Source organism: Trachemys scripta, chromosome 8 (assembly GCF_013100865.1).
Source record: "Trachemys scripta elegans isolate TJP31775 chromosome 8, CAS_Tse_1.0, whole genome shotgun sequence".
Classification (NCBI taxonomy): domain Eukaryota; kingdom Metazoa; phylum Chordata; order Testudines; family Emydidae; genus Trachemys; species Trachemys scripta.
In genome coordinates, this window is record NC_048305.1 from 69,794,163 (window position 1) to 69,821,575 (window position 27,413).

At 38.4% G+C, this 27,413-nt stretch overlaps 1 protein-coding gene across 2 annotated transcripts in view; it reads left to right on the forward strand.

The window, feature by feature from the left end:
* The window catches only part of COL11A1 (collagen type XI alpha 1 chain), a 240,885-nt gene that overhangs the window by 159,677 nt on the left and 53,795 nt on the right, over positions 1–27,413 (forward strand). For both annotated transcript variants that reach the window (XM_034778961.1, XM_034778960.1), the window contains exons 42-49: positions 4,795–4,902; positions 7,248–7,355; positions 8,521–8,574; positions 15,209–15,262; positions 15,639–15,746; positions 22,204–22,257; positions 22,859–22,912; positions 23,006–23,059. In XM_034778961.1, the coding sequence (XP_034634852.1) occupies positions 4,795–4,902; positions 7,248–7,355; positions 8,521–8,574; positions 15,209–15,262; positions 15,639–15,746; positions 22,204–22,257; positions 22,859–22,912; positions 23,006–23,059 (594 nt within the window). The remainder of the gene's footprint in view (positions 1–4,794; positions 4,903–7,247; positions 7,356–8,520; positions 8,575–15,208; positions 15,263–15,638; positions 15,747–22,203; positions 22,258–22,858; positions 22,913–23,005; positions 23,060–27,413) is intronic.

Consider the following 27,413-nt stretch of genomic DNA (forward strand, 5'->3'; position numbering starts at 1 on the left):
TGATTTATTAGTGATACAAATAGCATGTGATGAATAGACATTTTGAAATTAAATTATTCAATTATTTTTCACAGAACTATTTATGCTTCAAATTAAACTCATTAGATTTTTCCCTTCAGATTTCTTATAGTAGTATCAGAAAAGATATATTGAGCAATTAACCCAGGCTATGCTTTGTATTAATTATGCAAATTTTTAAAATGTTCTGAACCTTACTTTTATCTATTCTTTTAATGAAAGTATAAATAACATTTTAACTATTTATAGACTAACTTTTTTAAATGATTGAAAAAATTATATCAAGATCTACACAATATGAGTTATTGTCCTTCAGTTTATACAACGTGTAGTTCTAAACATCCCATAATTTAGTTTGGAAGATTATTTACTTCTTACAAAATAAAACCTAACTTTAATAAGCAAAATAATTTTAACTTTTGCAGCTGAACAAATGTTCAGATGCTGTATTTGTTGTTAAAAAAAACTAAAGCTAATATCAATTCCACTGAAAAAGAACTTAACTAAGACAATATAGTTACCATGTCTGTTAGTTCACAGAATCTTCTTGTTCCTGTGCTCTGCAATTGTGGAACCTTATTGTGATTCTCTGGAGGAAATATTCCTTTTCCATTGGCCATATATTCTATCTCTATTCCAGAGAAGGGTTTATATTTTCCTTCGCTCCTTTACCTTTGGCTAGATTCAGCCCTATGCACTATTCACACTGAAAGGGGTACAGAGGAGAAGCACAGCACCTGAAGCACCTAGGAGGAATAGAAGCTTGCAAAGCCAGAGTTCCTCCTTCCTCCTAGAATATCTCAGCCACACACTCTTGTACAAGCCTTGAAGAAGGTGCAGCATACTCCAGCCTCTCTGTCCAGCTTAGCTGTCTGGGCATGGAGTGGGTATGGTGCCATGGCCAGACTCCTTGCAAGCTCTCAATACTATGTGGCACAGAAGGAAACAGGCCATTCTCTCTGTGGAAGATACAAGGGGTGTGGCTGTTCCTTCCCAACTCTCTACCAACCCATTGTGCAGAATCTGGCCCTATATTTTTAAGTGCTGTCAGGAACTCTATTGGGACTGTCATATATGTCTTAGTGTTAAGGCAAGTTCTTTAGCTCACAGCCAGCCAAGCTAAAACTTTAGAGGGGTCACAGCTGAATTTTGTTGCTGTGCTTTTCTGGCTCTTAACACCAGGAATTTGTAAATTGACGGAACAGGACAATTCATTGGTTTGGTAATGGGATATGGAGAATCTGACCAGTGGGTCATGATTTGAAACCAGCCCAGCTGGTGGAAAGGATTTACAATCATTACTGTTTGGTGATATGTAAAGTAATTGATGGCTTCAACCCAGTTACTGAACAGTTGTCTACCAACATCATAATATGAGCTATATAGGATTCCATTGATTTGGATGGGATTGTGCTATTGGCTAATCCATATTATCCTGGCATTCGATGAATGCTCCTCACACTTCTGCTCCCTTTTTGCAACTGGCAGTTAGAACCAGATCTCTCTGCGTCTTCTCCTCTCCCCTTCCATCCCTTGACAAGACTAATTGATATCTGTCCATTTAAAATGAGCATAAACATGACAGAAAAAATCAGAATTTTCCCAATTAGTCCATCTGAGCAGGCTCTCTCTACTTGTGAAGTACTGAGGGTTTTTATATACACATTTTGTCTAGTCAACTCAATCCAGCAGAAAAGATCCACGTCCTGCTCAGATTCTGAAAGGTCACGAATCTTGGCTCTGTGCCTGGCTGACATATTTAAAGTAGAGCTCAGCTTGTTGTTGAAAGTCCATGAGCACTACACAACACCTGTGCTGCTGCAAAGTGCAGAGTCAGCTGGGACATTAAGAACATTATTTTAACTTATGGATGCTTCAGTAACCTCAGAATGGTTGGACTTAAAAGATGTTAGAGTATACACAAAAGACAGTAATATGATCCAGATGATTTTAAACCCTTAGAAGTGAGGTATTTCAGCATAGAGCAAAAACAACTCTGCTGTCATTATTTTCTGTATAAAATTAATATATTTCTGACAAGCCTGCCTGAGCTTTTTTTTTTGTTAGAATATACACAAAAGACAGTAATATGATCCAGATTTTTTTTTTTACTTATTTTTGGTAATAGACTTTTATCCACTTTTGTGTTGATCTAAAATAGAGGAGTCCAATCCTGCATTGTGTAGTTCTTTGAAGTCAATAGGACTTCATATAATAGTTTGAAGTCAATCGGGTTTCCACACAGCAGACTGCTATCCCATACAGAACCCTATGGCTTCTGAGCACAGCATAATGTATGATCAAATTAGTTCATAATGGTGAGCTAATTCCTGAAATATTTAGCCTTCATGATTCTGCCCTATGTTACTATGCAGTATGTATTCATTTATCAGGGTAATAAGTTTCTTTATATAAAAAAACAAGCAATTTCCATTTAAAAAATTATGAACCATATTACAGCCCCAGGGTCTGTTCCAAAATGCTACTAACTCAAGCAGAATGTAGTAAGGGCTACTTGTGAAAGGGACTTAGTTCTTACTCAGGTCAATCTCAGTTTAGTACAGGGTATGGGCTGTAGGATTAAACCTTTCAACATCTGCACACACTGAATCTAGTACTTGGGCTTTCACTGAATAGCAATTCACATTCTTTGTATTGGGCAAAAGATTTAGAGATTTAAAAAGTCCTAGAACAAATCCTTCATTTAGAGACAAGAGTTCTAAAGTGAAGTCTGATTTTTGGGGAGAAAAAATATGCAGTGTTTAACTGAGTCTGCAATTCCTGGCAATGACCATTTCAAGTATGTTTGGGCATTTGCTTTTCAACTTTTTCTATTTTAGTTTAATACAACTATAAAGCTAACTAGTAAGGCTAACCCACCTTTTACAGTTTGGATAACTACTGTGAGACAAGGGTAATAAGTGCTGCTGCTCTACTAGTTGTTGTTAGAATTTTTTTTTTTTAAGTTTCACAGTGGAAGGGCTCAACGTCCATTCTGAAATTTTTGGCCATGAAAACAACCAGTAGTCAGAAATAGCAGTGATTAATGTAATTCTAAGCCAGAGGACTGGGAAAATGTGATGGAAAGTCATACTGATTTCCACCCACCTATGCATATCTGATCAACAACTGAAGCCAACATTTTTGAACCAGTATCCTCTATGACGGTGGGTGGGAAGGGGTAGTTGTGGGAAGCACTCTTTATCCCCTATAGTTATAATTGCTATTGCTATTAACAATGCAATGATTGCCACCTGTGCTATGGACACCATCATGGCTTCCACCTCTGTCCCAGTTGTCACTAATCCTAGTGCTATTAGCATGACACATTCTCTCACCACATTCTTTTTTCCTAGAAGGCTAGCATGACATGAGCCTATGCTACATTCTAACTATACCTTATTCCTGGAAATATTAATGCTGAGATATTTTCTGGCTGCATTTCTCCTTGGATCTTGAGCTTATTACAACAGTTATTGCAAATATAATATTAGCCAGAATAAAAGCAAGTCCTCTGAGATCAATGTTAGGCTTCCTAAACTATATGACCAGCATTTCACAAAAGCATTTGTGTTGATGAAGTCAAAGTGGCCATGACCAGTGCCAGGCAATCTTCCACTATTTCTAACTCAGATAATGCTCAGCATACTTCAGAAAGGCTGTTGCCATTTCTCATCAATTACAGTCAAATGTTTGATCCCAAATGGACACCACTGGTGTCAGGTTTCCCTCCCCACTCTGAACTCTGGGGTACAGATGTGGGACCCGCATGAAAGACCCCCTAAGCTTATATTCCGCCAGTTTAGGTTAAAAACTTCCCCAAGGCACACATTTCTTTCCTTGTTCTTGGACGGTATTGCTGCCACCACCAAGCGATTTAAACAAACATTCAGGGAGGGGCAACTTGGAGCCCTATCCCCTTCCCTCCAAAATCCCCCCAAACCTCTTCACCCCCTTTCCTGGGGAGGCTTGAGAATAATATACCAACCAAATAAGTTAACAAGGTGAGCACAGACCAGACCCTTGGGTTTTTAGGACACTAAAAACCAATCAGGTTCTTAAAAGAAGAACTTTATTATAAAAAAATAAAGTAAAAGAAGCACCTCTGTAAAATCAGGATGGAAGGTAGTTTTACAGGGTAATAAAAAGATTTAAAACACAGACGATTCCCCTCTAGGCTTAACTTTAAAGTTACAAAACAGGAATAAACCTCCCTCTTGGCATAGGGAAAATTCACAAGCTAAAACAAAAGATAATCTAACGCATTTCCTTGCTATTACGTACAATTTCTGTAATTTTAGATGTATCATTTCAGTCGGAGCTGGATTACCTGCTTGGTCTCTCTCTTTGTCTCAAGAGCCAACACACACACAAGAGAGCAAACAAACAAAACCTTCTCCCCACCCCACCCCAGATTTGAAAGTATCTTCTTTCCCCATTGGTCCTTCTGGTCAGGTGCCAACCAGGTTATATGAGCTTCTTAACCCTTACAGGTAGAGGAGGGATTTTATGCTACCCTTAGCTGTATGTTTATGACAACTGAGCACTATTGTATACTCAGGTAGATGGCAAAAGCTTATCTAAATATTCTTTAGAATATAAATACCACGTATGACCTGAATCCATGAAATCCCATTAGTAGTGGGCAATTGGCTTTGAGAATACCCATCTGCGTATGAAGGATGGGAATCTATGCTTGGAAGCTTAAGAACAGTGAGAAGCTTAAATGGACTACATTAGAATTCTCTGCATACTTAGTATTTTTTTTCCTTCTAGGGTTCTCCAGGTGAACGTGGATCAGCAGGTACTGCTGGCCCTATTGGTCTACCAGGCCGTCCAGGTCCTCAAGGTCCTCCAGGCCCAGCGGGAGAGAAGGGTGCTCCGGTAAGTAATTCCAAGGAGATGGCACATAAGACTATTACAGTACAGAAGTTATTAATTTTCATTCAAGAACTTTAGCTGTTCACACTGCAGGACCTTCCTATTGCATATGTGCCCAGCACACCTGCCCTACTCCCTTTATATTTATAATATAGAAAATTGCAAATTAAATTAAACTGGATGACAACATTTATATTTTTGCACATTATAATACCTAGGAGGATGAGTTTAACAAGGCTGAATCATTATTAGTACAAAGGGGCAGAATCCATTCATAAAATATTTTGTCAAATTGTAGTTTTGATTCAATTTTTTTATCCTGCTTCTGCATATTGGAGTGCAAATTTATTTCTCACTTTGTTATCAAATTTCATTACCATTCACTCCTATTTTTCAGTATGTTCTCTCTCAGCAATTGGTGCTTTCCTGGTACTTTTTTAGTCTTTAATGTGATCATTGATGAATGCCTGACTACTCATTTTTTCAGACTCTCAGCCTGCTTTTATTGTAGGCACAGAAAGGACACTGCTCACCAGAATTATTATTATTGTTTGTTTGTTGTTGCTCCTCTGGTATCATTTCTATTCTTATTTGCTGTCCCCTCCCTCTTTTTTTCACCTGAACATCTCAAGAGCCATTTTGAAAATGTGAAATAGATGTTAATAGAGTAACTCACACAACCACATATTAACTGCCATGTGATATAAAGTTATGAGCTCTATAGTTTCACATATATGGGTCCCTATTATAGTTTGGCCAACCTTATGGAGAAAAATTCTAGAGGACTGGAACCTGGTGAGTTTGAATATCAAACTGAAACAGAAAATGTCAGGATGAGTTTGGCAGCCATTTGGGTTGTACCATACACAGAACTCTGGGGTTCACCTCTGGAGCCTGGAAAGGAACTTTCCTGTAAGTTATCCCAAAAGACCCATGGTCTGGACTCTGTGCCCCAGTACAGGGTGAAGGAGAAAGCCAGCAACTGCTCAAAAAAGCCCATTTGCCAACAACTTGGTGTGAGAGTATAGGCTCTTCTGAATTTATGTTACAACAATGACATTGTGCTGAATTTAGGCTTCACAGAACTGTTTGTCTGTATCTTAATATTTAAACCTCAACATTTGTAGATTTGCCTAGTCCTGATCATTATTTAGCACAAAATACCTCCCATTTCAACTCAGAGTGGAATTTAGCCATTTAATATTACATGCATACACAGCCAGCCCTCATTGTCCTATTAAGGGCCTACATTATGAAGAAGCTGGTTGTGATTTCTGCTGATTTGTACTATTAATAATTTAGTTATTTACAAGTTCTGTTGGACAGTAGTGCACAGAGGAACTTAGGGACCAGATTCTCTGCTGCATTTAGCTTCCACTTGGCACAGAGGTAGTTGGATTGTCAGGGAGCCAGTTACGGCTGCCTGACTTTCTGCCAAGTCCCAGGTGTGGCTTAGAGCAGCTTGGGAACAGTTCTAACATGTGTCAGATAACAATGGTTGCCAAGGAATCATCTGTCAGCCCTGGATAGGTACAGTTCATTATACACCTCCACCCTTGCCTTCAGTTTATCCTTCCTTGCACCCAATATATTCCTTGAGCTGGAGATTGGGGACAAAGTGGTGTGGAAGCTTTCTCTTCCAGCTACACACCAATTGGGAATTCCTCCATGCCAGGAAAATGCCCAGCAAGGATATGAGCAGTCTCCTAAAGTAGTAGTACTGAGAATCTCCCTATATGTGAATAATTGTTTGAGGACAGCTTTTAAACATGGTTAATTGTTCTAGCACAAAATGTAAAGACAATTAATTATCATTCATTGAAATGGGTTGTGTGGAAAAGGAATGATTGTACATACGTGCTAAATTGACCTCCAATGTTACTCTTTTATAATCACATAAGGAATGGAGTTGGTATCAATAAATATGTCAGTGTTTGTGAGATGCAGTGTTGTTGTAACCATGTTGGGCCCAGGATCTTAGAAACAAGGTGGGTGAGGTCATATATTTTATGGTACCAACTTGAGAGATGGAGAGACCTCTCTTCAGTGACCTGAAGAAGAGCTCTGTGAAAGCTTGTCTCTCTCACCAAGGGAAGTTGCCCCAATAACAGATATTACCTCACCCACCTTGTCTTTCTAATGTTTGTCAGAGGTTTTCATTTGATCTTTTTGAGTGTGATTGTGTGAATGTGATAAAGGCCACCATATAACAAGAAGGGGATTTCAGTCAAACATCTTTGCATGTTGTTATATAACAATTTGCATATTGGTTGATGAAGTATGAATTAATTGTACAAAATTCTTAATTATTCTTTTGTGATAAATACAGATGATTTTTCTTTCTTCAGGGTGAAAAAGGTCCTCAAGGTCCGGCTGGACGAGATGGAGTACAGGGTCCTGTAGGTCTTCCAGGTCCTGCTGGTCCTGGTGGCTCTCCTGGAGAAGATGGTGACAAGGTCAGTCCTTATTGTTTGCATTTGCCTGCCTGTGTGATGATTTATACACAAAATGGACTTGCTGTAGCTGTCATCACATTAGACACTGTGGCTAAACATCCCTTTTTAAAAAAATAAAGTCAGACATCTGAGAGACAGGAGTAATAGGGGATCAGCATCTGTGTCCGAGCAACAGTAGGCAATTTAAGATTTCTACCAGTAGAGAAGTGAGGTTGTAACTGTAGCAAAACAAATCAGGATATATGATGTTAAAATTTATTTTTGCTTATTTAAAAAAAACTTGGCTTAGTGAATGAGAAATATAAAACATTCCCAATAAAGCATAGTCATTTAATCATGTTGATGGTGGAATAGGGCCTCAGCATTAAGTGTTGAGAGTATAAAAACAAAGAGACTAATTCTTCCTGGCCCCACTGACTCCAAGAAGAGTTGAGGATTCAGCTTAGATTTGATCTAGTATTATTCTTTGAAACCCATCACAGTTTTAAATAGCTTCAGTAACACAAATAGAAGTACTTTGAGGTTTACGTTTATAGTACATGGCTGTGTTATTTGAGTTATTATGTAACTAGGGAATTTTATGCTCTAGGAATTATTTGGGGGAAGTTCTATGGCCTGTGTTATACAGATGATCACAATGGTCCCTGCTGGCCTTGGAATCTATGAACCCACAGAGAGTCCTTATGTTAAATCACATAAACTGTCTTTTATTATTGTGCTAAACCAAATAAAACTTTCTTAGATGGTTACTGAGTAATTTGAGTCTAGTTGAGGTTTTGAAATACCATGCACAACAATGAGAAGCAGTTGTTCAGTCATGTGTAATTAGATTAGTCTATAAATCAAGGTACTTTCATTATCAGTTCATATTGAAGCTAACGTGAGAAAAACAGTTTTCTTTATTTATAACCCAGTTGTAGCATACTTCAAAGCTAGGTCATGTGGCATTCTGCAGCATGCCAATCAATATCTGGATTAATCTGTCATATCAATGTGATGGATCCATGCAAAACTGTTCCCCTTAGGCCTTCACACTTGAAACTGCAACATAAAACAGGCAGCATAATCATGTTTAAGGTGACGTTTAAAGATACAGTGGTATTGAGTGCAGTTAGGAAGCAGGCCATTCTAAAGGAGGAACGTAACTTCTGGCTTTCAATTACAGGGTGAAATTGGTGAACCAGGTCAGAAAGGCAGTAAGGGTGACAAGGGAGAAAATGTGAGTATCTAACTACTTTATCCAGTGTATTGGCTTCACTTTTTTATTGCCTTTAAATTAATTACTGCACTCCTGTATCTAATGAACAATTTGCTGAATCAGCAGGACCCAGGCATATGTCTCAAATAGACTCATACACTTCAACCAGTAGAAACACAGAAAACTGTCAATCGCATTGTGTGACTTAATTACACCTTTAAAATATTTTATCTAGAATTAACATAATGTTAACAATACTCTACATAAATAGTGAGTATTCTCTTACACCCAGTTAGCTTAGGGTATAATTAGGAGATAGATGGGTGTAGCAGAGGGTAGAAGGTATCAAAGAGCATATATGCAATTATGCATTACTGTGCTAGCAGCCAATACATTTTGACTGTGAACATGAAATGACAGTGTGGAAATACGTCCTTTATTTTATTGTAAAGACATGTCCTTTGTAAAGCTTTTGAAATGTATTTTATCACCGATGAGCTAACTTCAGGATCTCTGAGGTTCAATTCAGAGAGGTATCCAGAAGTCAAGATATTTTATGCAAAAACTTTCAAATGTTTCAAGTTACTAGGGGCATGGGAGTGAGCCTCCCAGCCTGGGTGAACAGACATATATGCTAGCAAAGCTTAATCAAGCACATTAAAAAGAGCAGTATTGATACTGCAGCTCAGCCTCTTAAGACCTCCCAGTCCCTTGGCTCTGAGCTCAGGATACTAGCCCGTGTCTCCACCAGAGCTATATTTAGATTGCTAGCTTGAGCCCTGCTAGTGTGGTCTGTCTACCTGAGCTGGGAAGCTTGCTCCCTGCTGTAGTGTAAACATACGCTAAGGGCCCACTGAATTCAATCGTAAGACTCCCATAAACTTCCATAGAGCTGGATCAGGATCTAAATCGCATGAAAATTCTCACAGGAGTTCAAGTACTTCCATTGTCCAGTCAGACCAGCAATATCTGAAGAACAACCTTCCCCGCAATATTTCAGTACTTCCCGTTCCTCTGATTGCTTTAAAATTACTGTTTCAAACCCCAAACAAGTTTCAAGTCATTTTCAAGTCTCTCGTCAGTGTTCAGGTTTGCTCTCATATTATTTTTTCTGAACAAGTTCAAACAAAATGGGGGAGAAGTCACTGAAGAGAGATTCTTGATTACATTCCAGTTCAAAATGTGTGAGTTAGTAGAGCTCAGGGCAAGAGTAGCATATAAGTATATTGCCAATCCCTATCATGAAAAAGATGTTTTATTATTATTAATTATGCATCTAGCACTATAAATGTAGAAAGTTCTTAGCAACTGTCAAATGTATGATTATATATCTTCACATCAAATGGCATCTTGTTTAATACAAGGCATATGCTAATTAATACTTTTTATAATATTTTCATAGGAAAATATATAGAGCAAACTTGTGTTGGAAAGGCATTTAAAAAAAAAATAAGAGTATCCTTCCGCAGTTATTCATGCGAAAGGCTCTTACTTCTACAATTCCACATGCAGCAAATGCATACTTGTCACAATTCTGTTTTGTCAGATCAAATCATAAATGTTGTAGTAAAATATTTGCAATGGCCTGTTAACACAGGGAACATATTATAGATATGGTTGAGAAAGCACATCTATTATCAGTTCATGTTTTCTGGGGAATATACCTAGAAAAGTTACTGAACAAATTCCCCTTTGGACTGAAATTTTTGGTACTTATTCTCAACCTAGAGATGAACTTTTGGGTGAGTCTGATATAAAAAATGGCCAAATGGAATTTTATCTCAAATGAGAACTTTTTAAAATGAGTTAAATTTTCCAGGCATGTATTTTGTGCCCAGATAACTGTAAATAAGCTTTATTATTAATTATTATTGTTGTAAACTTGCCCTGGATGTAGGGACAAATCCAGCTACTACTTATGTAGCTGGAGAGAGCCATTGTGGTACGCAAGCATAGTGCTCCTCTATGTCTGGAAAAGGGTGGGTTTTTAGGCATTCACATCTTTGTGCAGCCCAGAATCCAGTTCCATTCGGGCTCAGTATATGGCAGCATACAAATCTTCCTGTTCTCTCCCTTAAAGGTGCACATGGCTTCTTCAGCTTGTCTCTGAAAACTTTTGCCCTTCCTGCTTTGCCCCATCTCAGCACAGCTAATTGGGCTGGGCATAGGGCTGAAGATTCAGTCCATAACCCTTAATAAGTACTAGAGGTTTTGATATGTTTAAGGAGCCTTCCTTTACAAATAAAGTAATTGCAAAATAAGTGTTTGAAAATTGTATCCTGCACATGCTTAATACCCAAGTGGGAGGCTTGCATGAATATGCACATATCTGGAGTATTTCACACTGAAATCCTGGATTGTTTCAGTATTCATCTGCTGTAGTGTTTTTATTTGAAGGTGTGATACAACTTTGATGTTAGAGCACACGAATGAACTTAGCCACACTGAGTCCGATTCTGCCCTCAGCTGCACCTGTTCAGCCCACTGACTTCAGAATGTGTGTTTCTGTGAAACTTGCTTTCCCTCCCATAAGACAGAAGGAGTGTGCAGGGCAGGGATAGAATGTGCCACCTGGCCTCCCCTCAAAGAGGAGACAGGGTGAGGGGAGGAGACAAGTACTTGAACCTCTCATCTCAGATGACTTCAGGTTCAAGTGTTTGTCTACTGATAAAAGTGAAGGTGGGGAACTTGGGTCTATTAAGATCAGGGGGCCCTAAGAGAAAATGTTAAAGGCCTAATCTTTTTCCTTTGGCCTCTTCAGAGGAATCTTGACATCTTCTCTCCATCGAGCCTAGAAAACAAGGACTGCAGAAGGGATTTATGGTTTGGGGCTTTGACTAGTTGATATTTAACAAGAAACCTCTACTGATAATGATTGCCAAGGGACCATCTACCAGCAGGGGATAGCTATAGTGCATTGCTCAGCTCTCCAGTATATCCCTCCCTGCCCCGGACACACCCCTGACACTGGAGATTGCAGGCAATGTTGTACAGGAGCCTACTCTGCTAGCTACATCCCCACTGGAGATTTCTCTATGCCAGGAGAATACCCAGGTAGGGTTTACAATCAGCCTTTTGTACCACTTGAGTAATGGAACAGAGAATCTGCCCCTATCTGAACAGATGGAAAATATTTAAAGATGATTAATAGGTGATACTAAACAGGAACTCTATATGGAGATCTAAGTGAGATTTAAGAGCTCCATTGGCCTTGTGCTGATTATCTGCAGACAGGTGAATTCATCCTGAGAGCATAGAAGCAGTGGCTGACATTTTCAATGCAGTCTAGTGAATTTAGATACATTTTCTATTTGTATGTATGTAAATTCCTTCCATTAGCTGCAGTCCAGTCGGTCTGTTGGAATACGTGCAGAAATATCATGTTAAGATAAGCCACTAAAGAGACTGAAAACATTTGCCTGTTCGCTGCCATCATGGTATTTGTACAGTGGGTCAGAAACTCATCAATACTATGAAGGAAAAAAAGAGCACAAGAAGAAAGTCAGGAGTACTGTGGAAATGGAGGGGAAAAAATGTAATTTAAGGAAGTAAATTTTTTAAATTACCAACACCCCCCACCCAAACAAACAGCTAAGAAATACCCCTTTAACAAGCTCTCCTGTGAAGGATAGAAAACCTTCTAACCGCAGTATTTTCTAAAATGTCTAAACTAGAATAAGCTCTTTAAACTCAGGCAAGGCCCTAAACTACATTAGAACTCCCAGCCAAAGGAAGGACTGGAGCAGATTTCTGCCTAGACTAAAATCCCACTTAAAGTGCACACCTTGCTGATGGGGCAGGCTTTATACTGCCTTAGCCCCAACCCTGACAGGTTCTGCCAATCCACTCCCTCCACCTGATTAACAACAGAGTTTTAATACATATCACCAACTTAACCCTATCACAAACCAGCCTCCTGGGCTTCGACATTTTCTGTGATGGTTCTCTCCATCACACCAGCCCTTTGCTATTATGCCCACTGCAGCATTCAAATGTTAACTATAATGCAAGTATTTTGTAAGAGGGGGATGGGAAAATTCCAGCAATGTACTTCTCAGATATATGTCTCCCATTACAATCTGATAGTATTGCAATTGCTTTTTTCTTTTGAATGAGGGCCCATCTGATGCACTCTCACTTTCACAAAGAAAATATTGTGCAGCTTTTGTTGTTGTTTTTGTTGTTAAAACAGCATGTAGAGTCAGATCCTTCAATCCACTGACAAACTGAGTTCAGTGGGAGTTCCATGCACAGAGAGCTTGCAGGATCAAATCCTCTCTAGACTGTGCTATTGTGGGGGTGGGAGAGGGAAGTGAGGAGCCTCCCTGCTAGAGCCGGGCAAATAATTGACTTTTCAGTTCTGGCAGCAAACTGAAAAATCAGAACAAATATTTGGTTCAGAAAATACTCAGAATTTCTAGTTAATTGGAAAAATCTGGTCAGCTTCAGCGAAAAGAAGGAGTGTATGTTCTTCTTTAAAACTTTTTACTGTTGTAGGGCACTTGCCAGGGTTGTGGGAGACCCACGTTTGAGTCCCCACTCTGGGGCAGGGAATTGAACTCAGCCTTCTCCCATTGCAAGTGATTATCCTCATCACCAGCACATAGGCTAGTCTGTGTACAAGTGCTCCCATTGAAGCTTTTCCACATTGTATAAATATATAAACATTCATTAGGCCAAACAGAGAGCGCAAGCAAATGACTCTTTAGCCTGGTGACTAGGGGACAAATCTGGGAGTTAGAAGATATGGATTCTGATCTTCTCTCTGACGGATTCAGAGGGAGGATTTGAATCCACATTTTCCTATCCCCACATCTGCATCCTGGTGAGTGTCTTAATTGCAAGGCTAAAGAGTCATTCTCATTCTTTCTTCAGCCTGAATAATATTTATACAAAGTGGAACAGCTTCAACAGGAGAGTTTGAAAGCAAACCATCTTATAGCTTGGAGATTCATGTGACAGGAGAGGTACGAGTTCAAGTCCCTGCTCCAGATTCAAACCTAGGTGTCCCACCTCCCATATGACTTACCTAACCACTACGCTACAGGTTATAAGGGGGACACATATACACACACTCTCATTTTTCTGAAGCTGGCCTTGAAAAGCTTTTTCCCAGCCAAAACTAATACAGTGCAAATTCACAAATAGTTTCAGGTCAACCTAACTGCATTGCTCAGCAAATGATCTATTCATCCAAAAAAATTTCACCCCACTCTCCTCCCAACCTCTTCCTGTTGCCTGCATAAGGGTCCAGAATTGCTGCCTTCGACTGGCTAAGCTATCCACTCACTGCCCAGTGGAGCTGTGTTGTACCACTTCAAGGGATGCCGCTGACTGAGCTCTTCTCAGTACAACTAGGGAGTGCCAAGAGGCATCTTGCCATTACTACAGGCTAAATTCTTAGCACAAGCCAGTTCTTCTTGTTTTCATGCTATTGAATCTAGCAGACAATACTAAAGTGACCAGACATCACAATATCAGCAGAGCTCTTTGTCAGCTCGAAAGCTTCTCTCTCTCACCAACAGAAGTTAGTCCTATGACAGATAAGGCCTCCCTCACCTTTTCTCTCTAAATATTCTAGGACTGACATGGCTACAACAACACTGCATAATATCAGCAGTAGTAAACCTGTTGAACGTGTAGTAAATTTGAACTAGCCTTTCACACTTCTCCCACTCAAGAAACTACGCTGCAATATAGCTTGGCATGTACCTAGCAATGCCTCTTCTTGCAACACGAATTGGAGCTCCTATTGCCTTTCCATTGGCCAAACCTTCATCTTTGGGACTTTCCAGAAAATCAATCATCTCGATCAGTAAACTCATCTTGCACGCAAGATAAAGGTTACACACGAGGCCCTCAGTAACACAGTTTACTCATGTGAGTAGTCCTATTGACTTCAGTGGGAATACTCATATGAGTAAGGTTCCACCAGTGTGAGTAAGGGATGCATAAACAGGCCCATAACATATATATGTTGATGGATATGATATGTACATATGACATGTAATGTCTTATGACGTGTCAAGATTCCCATTTACATTAAGACTCCTTTGCATTGTTCTAGCAATACTGAATGTAATTTATATCCACTTTAAGGCAGTGTAAAAGGGTGTTTCTGTAAATAAGAATGTGGCCCGTAGTGCTCAGAAAAGCTCAGTTCTCAGTCAGGAAGGACAGGATAGCAAGTGTTGTGCAAACACAAAAACATATATAGCTTTACGGAAAATTTGATTCAAACAATAAGCATTCAGTTTGAAGACAGATCGTGAGAACACACTTTAAGGGTTGACTTTCCTCTGTACAAATCTCATTAAAAGGTCTGATATTTTTAGTTTTGGAAAAGCCAGTATTCATTTAGAGTCATGTTTGCATGGAAATCCATTTTTAAATATCCTGAAACATTATGAATGTAAGTGCTTTCAGTAAATGTCAGTTTAAAATTTATTGTAGCCAGGCAAGTCTGAGTCTTTGAGAGCTACACAAATAATGCCTGACTGCACTGACTGTAAAAGACTTTTGAATAATATTACATTCTCTCTGGAGGAGTATAGAATTGCTTAATAGATCTTAATCATGCAAATACTCTTCTCTCTCTATCTACTGTTCATCTCATTCCAGATGCCAAAACTGCTGTTTTTTTCTTTTTATGCAGGGTCCTCCGGGTCCACCAGGTCTTCAAGGTCCTGTTGGTGCCCCTGGTATAGCTGTAAGTAATGCAGTTTTTATGCATAGCAAACCCAGATTCTCATTAGGTTTACAAAACTTGATAATGTGCTAATTTGTGCTGCTTGACTAGAATAGATTTGAAATCACAACATATATGTAACAAGGTGTCCCCACACTCACAATCCAAGGGATTTACACCTTACTCTTTAACACTGGAATAATGCACGTGGTGTATTGGACCAATCATTTGGACCAGGTGTTTTGGTTTTTTTATTGTATACGTAATAAACAGTTGCAAAATCAACTTGATACCAAACATACTTAGAAACAAGTCCACTGACTTTAGTGGAACTTCTTCTTAATCAAGCTTGGCATCTTTATGCTTCTTGCTCATGTCGTGTGTTTCTGCCTGTCAGGGAGGTGATGGAGAGCCAGGCCCAAGAGGTCAGCAAGGAATGTTTGGGCAGAAAGGCGATGAAGGTCCACGAGGATTCCCTGGTCCTCCAGGTCCCATTGGTCTTCAGGTAAGACAATGTAGTATTTTTCCCTTTCAGCAATAGGGACCATTATTTTCACATCATCACTTGTCTGAACAAGAAAGAATTGCCTTTCATTAAATACATTACACCATCAGCTAATAATACATGATAAAAAACTGTGTTCATAGATTTTATAGACAGATACATTGATCTCAAGGGCCTGAAGGGACCATTATGATCATCTATGTCTGAACTCCTGCATACGACAGGCTATAGAATTTCACCCAATAATTCATGCATCTAGCCAAATAATGTGTGCATGAACAAGAGCATATCTTTTAAAAAGACATCCACTTTTGATATAAAGACTCAAACTGATGGAGAATTTACCAGATCCCATGGTAATTTGTTCAATGTTGTTTCATTGGAAACAATGGTAACATGTTCTATTCCTTGTTGATACAAACAGAGACATCACTTAAATCCGAAAAGATTAGAAAATCTTCGTTCTGGGTATACATTGCTGCCTTTGTTGATATCTTGGCATGGTTTGGCTTAGCAATCTCTTCCTCTCAAAATGCAGTCAGGCCGTAGGGTAGTCAGTGAACATAAAGGACAGGCACAGACACTATGCTCAATAAAATGTACAGCATATCACTATTTCAGGCATATGATTACAAGCAAAAATCTTGCTTTTTAAAATTTACTTTTTAATGTCTTAAGTATAGTGGAATAGAGAATAAAGAACAAAATGTTTAAGATTTTTTTTACTCTTTTCCAATTCATAAATATTACAGGGTGCAGTGGTTTGACCTTTTGTCTGTTTATTAAACATGTTTTTATACTGAAACTATACGGTAGATTTGGGAATTTATTAAATAGCACAACACTTTTCCTATCTGCCAAGTTTCAGGTGCACTTGCTATTTCACTAACCCCGGAACCTGTTTAACCACTCATTTCCAAAATCTTACTATGCAATGGAGCTCGGACAACATTGTGTTAATTTAGAGTGTGTTGCCAGGCAGCATGGAATGTATACCTACAGTACAAGATTTGGTGCAACTTCCCACCTGACTTAACATAAAACTGTTTCTACTTTTGAAAGGCATTTGTTGATGTTTTTAACATTTCTGAATCAGAAGCTCAGTTAAAAAAACATGATGCATTGATTATATGATGGTTTATTTACAGATAGTAGTATTTTAAAAGACAATGAAATAACCTTAGGTATTTCCAGATTTAAAATATTGTTTAAATTAAGAGTGTATTAGAAAGGATTAATTACTTTACATTCATGTATTTTAATTTAGTGAAATAATACACATAAAAGTAAGAAATCAATTAGGTTGAGACTTGAACAAATAAATGATTTCTACAGAAGAATTATATTTGCCCGAATCTCATTTTCCTCTGAGTATGCTGGTCCATGGACCGAGATCACACATATGCTAATGGTAATGAAGTACCACTGAGAAATCAAGAGCTCTTTTTATTCACTAATGTGGTTCTCATAGTAACAGTGAACCCATGGAGAGCAACAACTTTATCTTTCTTGTTTATAGTATTTCATGATAATCAAATTTCCCCAGCTGAAATTAAATTCTACTGGTGCTGCTTATAGTGGGCATTAAATCTTAAAAATAATTTTCATTCACACAGGAAAAGGCCTGTCTTAAACTTTTTAATGTGTTTTTTATGTGAATTTCCACTGTGTTGTTTAAATTAAAATTATAATACTTTAAAAAATAGAAATGTCTCTTGCAGAAAGAAAAGAAAGTCAAGGCAAATGTTAAAAATATGTATTACATATCTGAGTCATCTCAGAGTCTAAGATAAAGTAGTTCTCATTAATCTCTGAGGATAGGACAAGAAGCAATGAGTTTAAATTGCAGCAATGGAAGTTTAGGTTGGACATTAGGAAAAACTTCCTAACTGCCAGGGTACCTAAGCCCTGGAACAAATTACCTAGGGAAATTGTGGAATGTACGTCACTGGAGGTTTTTAGGAGCAGATTAGACAAACACCTGTCAGGTATGGTCTAGTTATTACTTAGTCCTGCCTTGCATGCAGGGGACTGGACCAGAAGACCTACTGACGTCCCTTCCAATCCTACACTTCTATGATTCTATGAAGTATAAGGCAGCACTTCTTCACACAGTGCACTGTCAAACTGTGGAACTCATTGCCAGGGAATGTTGTGAAGGCCCAAAGTATAACTGGGTTCAAAAAAGAATTAGCCATTAATGAACCTATTCTCCATGAACTGATCTATTAGCCAAGATGATCAGGGACACAACCCCATGCTCTTGGTGTCCCTAAGCCTTTGCCAGAAGCTGAGACTGGATGACAGAGAATGATTCATTCGATAATTGCCCTGTTCAGTTCATTCCTTATGAAGCATCTGGCACTGTTGGAAGGCAGGATACTGGGCTAGAAAGCCCATTGTTCTGCTCGGTATGACCGGTTCTGTTCAACATCTTCATTAATGATCTGAATGGTGGGATGGATTGCACCCTCAACAAGTTCGCGGAGGACACTAAGCTGGGGGGAAGAGGTAGATACACTGGAGGGTAGGGATAGGGTCCAGAGTGACCTAGACAAATTGGAGGATTGGGCTGAAAGAAATATGATGAGGTTCAACAAGGACAAGTGCAGAGTCCTGCACTTAGGATGGAAGAATCCCATGCACTGCTACAGGCTGGGGACCGACTGATTAAGTGGCAGTTCTGCAGAAAAGGATCTGGGTATTACAGTGGACAAGAAGCTGGATATGAGTCAACAGTATGCCCTTGTTGCCAAGAAAGCTAATGACATATTGGGCTGCATTAGTAGGAGCGTTGCCTGCAGATCGAGGGAAGTAATTATTCCCCTCTATTCGGCACTGGTGAGGTCACATCTGGAGTATTGCATCCAGTTTTGGGGCCCCCCACTACAGAAAGTATGTGCACAAATTGGAGAGAGTCCAGCAGAGGGCAACTAAAATGATTAGGGGGCTGCGACACATGAGTTATGAGGAGAGGCTGGGGGAACTGGGCATATTTATATCTCTGCAGAAGAGAAGAGTGAGGGGAGATTTGATAGCAGCCTTCAACTACCTGAAGGGGGGTTCCAAAGAGGATGGAGCTCAGCTGTTCTCAGTGGTGGCAGATGACAGAACAAGCAGCAATGGTTTCAAGTTGCAGTGGGGGAGATTTAGGTTGAATATTAGGAAAAACTATTTCACTAGAAGGGTGGTGAAGCACTGGAATGGGTTACCTAGGGAAGTGGTGGAATCTCCATCCTTAAGGCTCAGCTTGACAAAGCCCTGGCTGGGATGATTTAGTGGGGTTTTGTCCTGTTTTGAGCAGGGGTTTGGACTAGATGACCTCCTGAGGTCTCTTCCAACCCTAATCTTCTATGATCCTATGATTCTTATGCCCTAAGGCTATGATTCTTGGCGGGTGGATGGCGGGAGAGAAAGGTTCAAAGGCAAAAGTGGCACTTAAATCCCATTGAATTTCTTTGGGAGTTAGGTGCCCTTGCAAACATTTAGCAGTGTTCTTAACTTTAAGCATGTGCATAATTATTGGGAGGATTGGAACCCAAGTTTGTATTTAAAAAGAAAAATTATGATTTAATAATTTTTAACAACTGAACGAGATGTTAGTGTGAATCAAAACTGTGGGGTCACTTACTTTGGTAACACAGAGGGCCTCAATTTCTTTACACTCACAGGTAGAACTGAATGAATAGTTTGCAACTAATAATTCATCTAACATATTTAGCCTCTACTTCTTCAGGAATATCCATGGGCAGACCACAGTTATCCTGAATTTATTTGTTATTCAATATTATTAACTTCATTTGTTTCCCATGTGAAATTAGTTTCAGCATAACGTACCAAGTTTTAACATAGGGTGATTTTTTACACACAAATTATAATCAACTACACACCTATAAATACAGTGAGAGATTTCTGAGGATAATTTAATGCTTTTAGCAGACAATACTAATTTAAGAATTACAAATTGTGAAAAGATAATTTATGAGAATGTCAATAGCAAAAGCAGAATCATCTCCTACAAAATATGTATTTAATGCTTCTCACAGTGAGGGAAAAGATGTTGACATTAATGGAAAACTGAGCCACTGAAGTTATTGTCAATCCAAATATTATTTGCTTAAATATTACAAAGTTATCCAAGGTAAAGCCATGAAGGAAGTTAGAGGATGTCAAGACACCTAGATGGTAATCATAATCTGATCGCTGCTTTTAGTTTCTTGAAAATGATGCATGTAATAATGGTACACCATACCTCTTCCAAAAATAAATAAATGAACAAACAACCCTGTTGGAAGACATCTGTGGGAAATTGCAGTCAGCTGTAACTGACATAACATCATTGTTTAAAGCCAAATCTTTCCCATTTCATAAAATGGAGACTATTTAGCAGCTGAACATACTGGTTATTGAATACACAAAATGGCATCAAATTTCCCTTTAGACAGTATCTATCAGAAATGACAGGAAATGGTACTTGTTTGTAGAGAATAAGCCTGCAAGTAAAAGAAAAATAAATTCCATTTAAAATTCTTCATACTTACTTTAAAAACATGGGATTATAAATGCCATATCTCCCTTAGGCTGCATTTTCCATATTGAAAAAGAACCCACTATTTTCTAATGCCTTATGAATTTACTGCAATATCAATGAGTATGCATGTTATTGTTCAGAATCACTCTATTCACCTATTCAGTAACAGCACAATTGCTTGAAATTATTTAGCATTGTATTTTGAAAGGTATTATTTCATAGTTTGGCCAGAATATAGTGAGGTTTTGAAGTGATAATGACTCATTATTTTATTATAGTGTATTTTTGAAAGGCATGGTGGAACATTAATTCTGATTAATTACACTATAACAAACACTTCAGGGACATTATAATGCACCCTCATAGTGAATTGCATATTCAATAATGGGGACAGATGTTTTGTTCTGTACAATCAAGTGTTTGTTTTTAGAGTTCAGATATACTGTAGCAAAATATTATAATACAAGAATCTATTACTGTATATCCAATTATCAACATACATTTGGTATGTTAGTAAATAATTAAAACATAGGTCATTATCACCTGTACCATAAGCTAGTAACGAGACAAATATTCATTGATGCTTCTATTCAGCATGCACTGTAATCAGATATACATTTTAGTATATATACTACTGTCACTTATAGCTTTCCATTGTAATGCATCACAGTCTTTTAACTTTCAAAATAAACAGGAATTGAAATATAGAAATCAAATGCATCACGGGATGAGTTAAAGTTGCCTCTTTCATGCTCATTAAACAATAATAAATGAGCAACTGCAACAGATATATTGTACCAAAAACTATATTGAAAAGAAGCATGTATTTTGTTCAAGCTCATCACATTTTACTCACTAACAGACTGTACTAACATACATCTTCTTTTTTTGTTAAGGGAGATGCATTATACATCTGAATTCAGCCAGGCTTTTTATGAATTCCATACTGTAGAGTTTTACTGTCAACATGGTATCCATTACTGTAATAAAAGTAGCTGTTAGTACCAAGATAATCTTTGTTTGTGTTTTTAAGAATGTGATCAGTTTTGTATCCTTTCATCCATATTTTATAATCTGATCCATGCCCATTATGCCACTCTGGTAGAGGGGCCAGAAACTGGCCATGGCTAGCCAACAGGGAACTCGCCTGTTAGAAGGGAACTCCTTTCTAGTGCAAGTGTTCTAGATTCAGGCCCTGAGCCTTTGGGCCCTCAATAGAGGGGATGTGTTGAGGTCAGTCAGGAGTTTATACTTTAAAGTTATTAAATAATATAGCATTACAGCACAATTGAATTGAAGTAAAGGCTGTGCACTGCGACTTGATTATCAGTTCTTTGATATGTGCTGAAGGTGACAGTATTGTTGAATTGAAATTGAGAGCTAGATCCTAACTTGATGTAAATTAGTGTAACTCTATTCGCTTCACTGGAGCTACATGATTTACACCAGCGGATGCGCTGACTCTTTGTGTAAGTGTGGCTGAGTATAGTGCTTGGGGATTGGTATTGTATTGGGTGTGAGTGTTCTCGTGACCTACAATTTTCTTCCCCGAACATACACTTGAGCAACCTTACATCTAAATTAATAAAGTTTTTGTGTGGGAATATATATAGTATGTAATCAAATGAATCAGTGCCCAAGTAGAATCATAACAGTCTTTTTTAAATCAGCCATATTAGCTCTTTAATGTATTTCTTTTTTCCTAAACATTTTTCCTCATCAGTTATACTTATAAATATTCAAAGATGCTTTAATCTTTTTTGCCATAATATGAAACTAGTTTTTAAATGATTTTTTTCTGTTTAATTCAGATAGCTTTTGTCCTCAAATTTTATCTTATGATTTTCTTAACGGGTAGCTGTGATTTACATTATTTCTTTTAAGTAGTTTACTAGCAGTACTTTCTTTTCTCTTTCACATTATTAGGGTCTGCCTGGCCCTCCAGGTGAAAAGGGTGAGAACGGTGATGTTGGTCCAATGGTAAGGTTTTTTTCCTTGTTGATCACTTTAAGTGCTAGACAACATTCTGATTATCGATTCGCTTTACAGCTTGCAATTTGATATTCCATTTATAGTCTAGAGCACGGGACAGAGTGTCCTGTGACTGTCACCTGCTCTCGCTGTGACCCTGGGCAAGTCACTTCATTTCTGGGTCCATTTCCAATCTTTAAAAAGGAGGGGTTTCAAGCTTATTTACCTGACTTACAGGGGACTTATGAGGATTAATTAGAGCAGACCAATTTATGCATGTCAGAGAGAGAGAGAGAGACCAGCATTGGAGACTGGTGTTGCATCCCTGGAGCAGAAGCTCTGGGGCACTGAGCGATAATAGTAACCCACAGAAACTGTAATTGTGTCTGTCCTTGTGTAGGAACACAAGGGGCTCCTTGTGCCCTAATCACCATGTAGACTCATGCAATGGGGAACCACAATCTGGCCCTTACACTTTGAACAACACTCTGAAGATGAAATGCTCTCTGCATGCAAAATATAGTGTTGCTAATTGACAGAAAAATCTGTGCTTATATTTATGTGACAGTAAATACTGCAGTTCACGTATCATATTTTCTCTCTGATTCAGGGTCCACCTGGTCCTCCAGGTCCAAGAGGTCCCCAGGGTCCTAACGGAGCTGATGTAAGAAACACACTCTGTATTGTTCGTTGTATTCCTTTTAAAAACAATAATAAGTAGTATAGTTGGCTAACTTACATCCTTTTATGATTGCAGGGTCCTCAAGGTCCTCCAGGCTCTATTGGCTCTGTTGGAGGTGTTGGTGACAAGGTAAGAAAACTGGTAATATTGACACATAAAAGAGACATCTCTGAGATAAGGAGGAGGACATACATTCCCCCCCCCCTGTTTTTTCTGGGAATATTAGAAATCACAAATACCATTCATTTCCTTGGTAATTATTAACAGTCATGTAGATGCATAACTAATACATGACTTGTACATTATTATGACCTGAAACCATCCTTGTCTGTCTTTGCACACCACAAAATTGTTCAACAGTCATGGATATGAACTTGAGTGGAAGAGAAATAGCTCAGAGAGAAAAGTAACCAAGGACAAGATTGGTGGGACAAGTTGTGCTCTCAGATATGTCTACACTGCAACATAAACCTATGCTTCAGCCCAGGCTCAAACCTAATCCCCTTTGCAGCTACACTGCAATTGTGCTAACCCAGGGCTCAGACCCAGGGTCCCAGGAGCCTGCAGGGGTGGAGGGTCTGAGCTCAAGTTAAAATGGGATCCAGGGTCCGAGCCCTATTGCTTTGTAGTGTACACAGAGCACCACTTGATTTGGGTCCAGGAGTTAGCCAGAAGTATCCCACAATTCAATGTGACAACTTCCTTAGTCCTCTCTATCCCAACAATCTACAATCCACTCTACTGAAAATGGAGACCATCCCCAGGCCCTTTGTAAATGGCAGCAGCTCAGGTCAGTGTTAATCCATTCTCTTCTGATCACCGATCTGCAAGCACACTATCAGAGAGCCTCCGAGGTTTGCAATGGAGAGTGAACTGATCAAGCCTTTTGGACAGCGAGCTGCTTCCTGGTAACATGCAGGGTGGGCAGTAAAGTTTTCTCATAGTGCACCATGACCCTAGGGTTAGAGCAGCCACATTTCAGAGGGTGGGAGGGTAGGGATTCTTGGATATGATTATTGTGCACACTGCAGTGCGGATACTAGAAGCCTAGGTTTGACCAAAAAACCTTAACATAGGGTTAAAATACAATGTAAATGCTTAAGCCTAGGGTTCCTTAACATGGGTCAGCCCATTAAATGGGCTTACATTGCAGTCTAGACATACCCTTAGTTACATCAGCATAAACTCCAGAGTAATTCTATTGGTTTCACTAGTGTTTCTTTCACTTTATGCCAGTGTAGCTTAGCACGCAATTTTCCCTAATATCTGAACTGTTAAAATATCAGATATTATATGATGCATCAGTGTTAAACATATCTGTAAGATCAGCTAAATTGGTCCTCAAGCATCAACGAGCCATATCCTTTACTGAGGTAAATCGACAAGGCTCCATTGAAGTAAAAGGTGTGATGCTGATTTACATCTGAAGATCTGGCCCTATATGTAGCATTAGCACTTCAAGATTTTATGGTTAATAATGTAGACTTCCACCTCCTGTCTCTATGATGAGTCTCTGTGCTGAGCTACATTTGGTCACCCTTCATTTTGCCTAGGTGAATGTGGAACAGGTATACTCAGAATTCTAGGGACTTTTGTCCAAAATAATATAATGTATATGCACACAGAAAGATGAAAGAAAGCAGAAATAACAACATGCCTTGGACAGTTATAAATGATTTGTTGAGAAAATATGTATGATTATTCTTGAATATTTTATTTCCACAAAACACTGTGGAAGGACTAATTTATTTGTAACAATGTGTATTTTATAAATTTTGGTTGATGGGTCCTAAAGGTGGAGGAAGGCAAGCAAAGGACGTTGATAGTCTTTCAGAAGATAATGTATATTCTGCCTTACCTCCTTTTTCTTCCCTGACCCAGCAGATAGCTTAATACACCGGTTCCTTTCTATCCTTGTCCTTCTCTCATCACAGCTGAGCTCAAGCACTTAAGAAGCCATACTTAAATTTTGTTGCTTTTCATCACCATGAGTCCTCTGCATACAATACACAGCTCTCATACCTCTAGGTGTAATCCATCACAACCATACATTCCAGGACACTAGCTGGAATCACAGGTCAATCAAAATAATGTGTATTTGTTATGGGCCACTTTTTAATCACTCTCAGGAAGGATGCAACTCTATTTCTCTGAGCCCCAGGTATTATTTCTTTACAGAAGGCAAGGAAGCTGCCTCTGCTTACCTTGGATCATTTGTAAAGATAATAATAGTAAAAAAAAAATCACCAAGACTTGCAATTCATCTTACAATACCTTGCACTCTTTTCATTTCTCTGTGCCAACACAAAGATCTTTCTTATGATGCATTTCAATATTGTTGACATTCCCCATAAAACTTAGGTTATGCATCTCTTTTTTTCTCTCTCATTAAAATGAGTTTCCTTCAAACAACCCTTCTGTCATATTTGGGTCATGTCAAAAGGAATCACTGCTTCTTATCAGTGTGTCCAAGCTATCATCTTAATAGAATCTGCAGATGCTTCATCATTTTTTTTCTATCTGCCCATGAAATAAATCACTTACCGGTATTCAGGGAGAAGGTGGGAGAGAGTACTGCAATGATGTATTATGAGACTAGTGATGATGGCTTGATGGAAAATGTGTCCTACTTTGTGTCCCTTCTTTGTTTTCTGAGATCAGTGGATTATGGGGTAACTATTCTAGCCAGATAAAAGCACTAGACTTGGGCTTTAGACATTGCATATTACTGCTTTTGGTGAGTCTGGAGTTGTCAGTGTTTCACTGCTTTCCCTTTTGCTAGTGATATATATTTGGTATATGTCTCTCCCAACCTTTTGATGATGTCTGCATTCTTGCATCTCTAGTGTGTTTTATTAGTAATTGCTAAAAAAGATACAAAACAATATGCCCTTCTGCATGGTTGCATAATTCTATATTCCACTTAATCTCCAAAGCATGTGACATGATTCTCTAAGGCTGTCTTCAGTGGCAGTTTGGCCTATATTAAAGGCTGCAGGATTTGTCTCTCTGGGATGAGGACCAAAAACATGTTTGAATGTTCAAGATATGGGGGACGGGGGGAAATCTAATCATACAGACTTAAAATTTATTCATATCAGTGGATATAGAGAACAACAGGGACAGCAAGGGAAAAAATATTTTGATAAAAAAATAAATATTTTGGGTATGCAAAATATATGGTGGTCCCCTTAAGTGTTAGTAGGTATAACTCCAGGATTTTCTAGTACTAATTTAAAAAGATGTGTCTGGTTGCGGGTTTATGTTGGTTGGGCAAATATCATATTTGCATATTGGATTTAATAGGTATTTATAGATTGGGTTTCACAGTTGCTTCTTCTCCAGGAAAGATAGCTTATACCGCCAGCATATTGTAATGTTTAACTACCTTTTTGATGACTATCAAGAGAAGGACAGAGGTATTCAATCATTATGTGGCTGATCATTATGTATCCAAAAGTCATATAGGTAAAATATAGCCTAGATAATATTGAAATTTCTTGCTAGTAATATTTTTCTCAAATACCTTTAGTAATTACTATTTATTTTAGCAGTTCACCTTGAGAATAATACTTCAATCAGATTTCATACCTTGCACATTGCAGCTTGTGTTTCTGTATCAGGCTGCACACACAAATGTTATTTGCCTAGGTAAACTGTAGAACAATCCCTAAAAGTGTGTATCAGTAATACTACTGCTAATGACAAAAGTGAGGCTCATTTGGTCATTTAGTTAATCAGCACCATGTTCTAGAGGCTCAGATTCTGCCACGCTTGCAGTGGGTCATATCTTACTCCACAAATACTTGTAGTGACCGTAAACATCTTATTTTTGGTCATTAGCCTTAGTTTTACTCGGAGATACAATCTCAGGTTTTCTTCTGTAGTATATCTAGGCCAAAAAAAAAAATATGGATGCAGCAAGACTTTAAAAAGGACAGAATTACAAGTTAGTGCCATATAAGTCTGCTTCGATAGTTCTTAGTTTTTGCTGTACTGTGATTCAAGGTTACTAGCTATTTCTAACATCTATACCTGAAAAACTCTGACATACAGACGAGAGTAGGGCTTTTTTTACTGAATCAAATATAGAAATTAGAGACAGGGATCTGTTAAAAAAATTTCAATTCAGGACAGTTTCCTATAATATACAAAGTAAGAGTGGTTGAGAAGGCAGTGACTGTTCAATACCAGATGCTCTTGGACATCAACAGCTTAGGTTGGTTCCCATCTAGGTCTTATCCTTTCTTTGGATTTTAAAACCATAACAGAAAAGCTCTACACTGGTCTACAATTTTTGAAAAGTCGTCTGCTTCAGAGATAAAATGTGCTATTTATTATGTATTTTGATGTGCTGAATTCAAATATGACAATTAAAACAACTGATTGGCTACTGTTTCTAAGATATTTAAGTTTTTACATTTTATGTCTATGTATATTGTGTAGATAGTAGAATTTTAATCATAAATTGTAAACCTAGGTC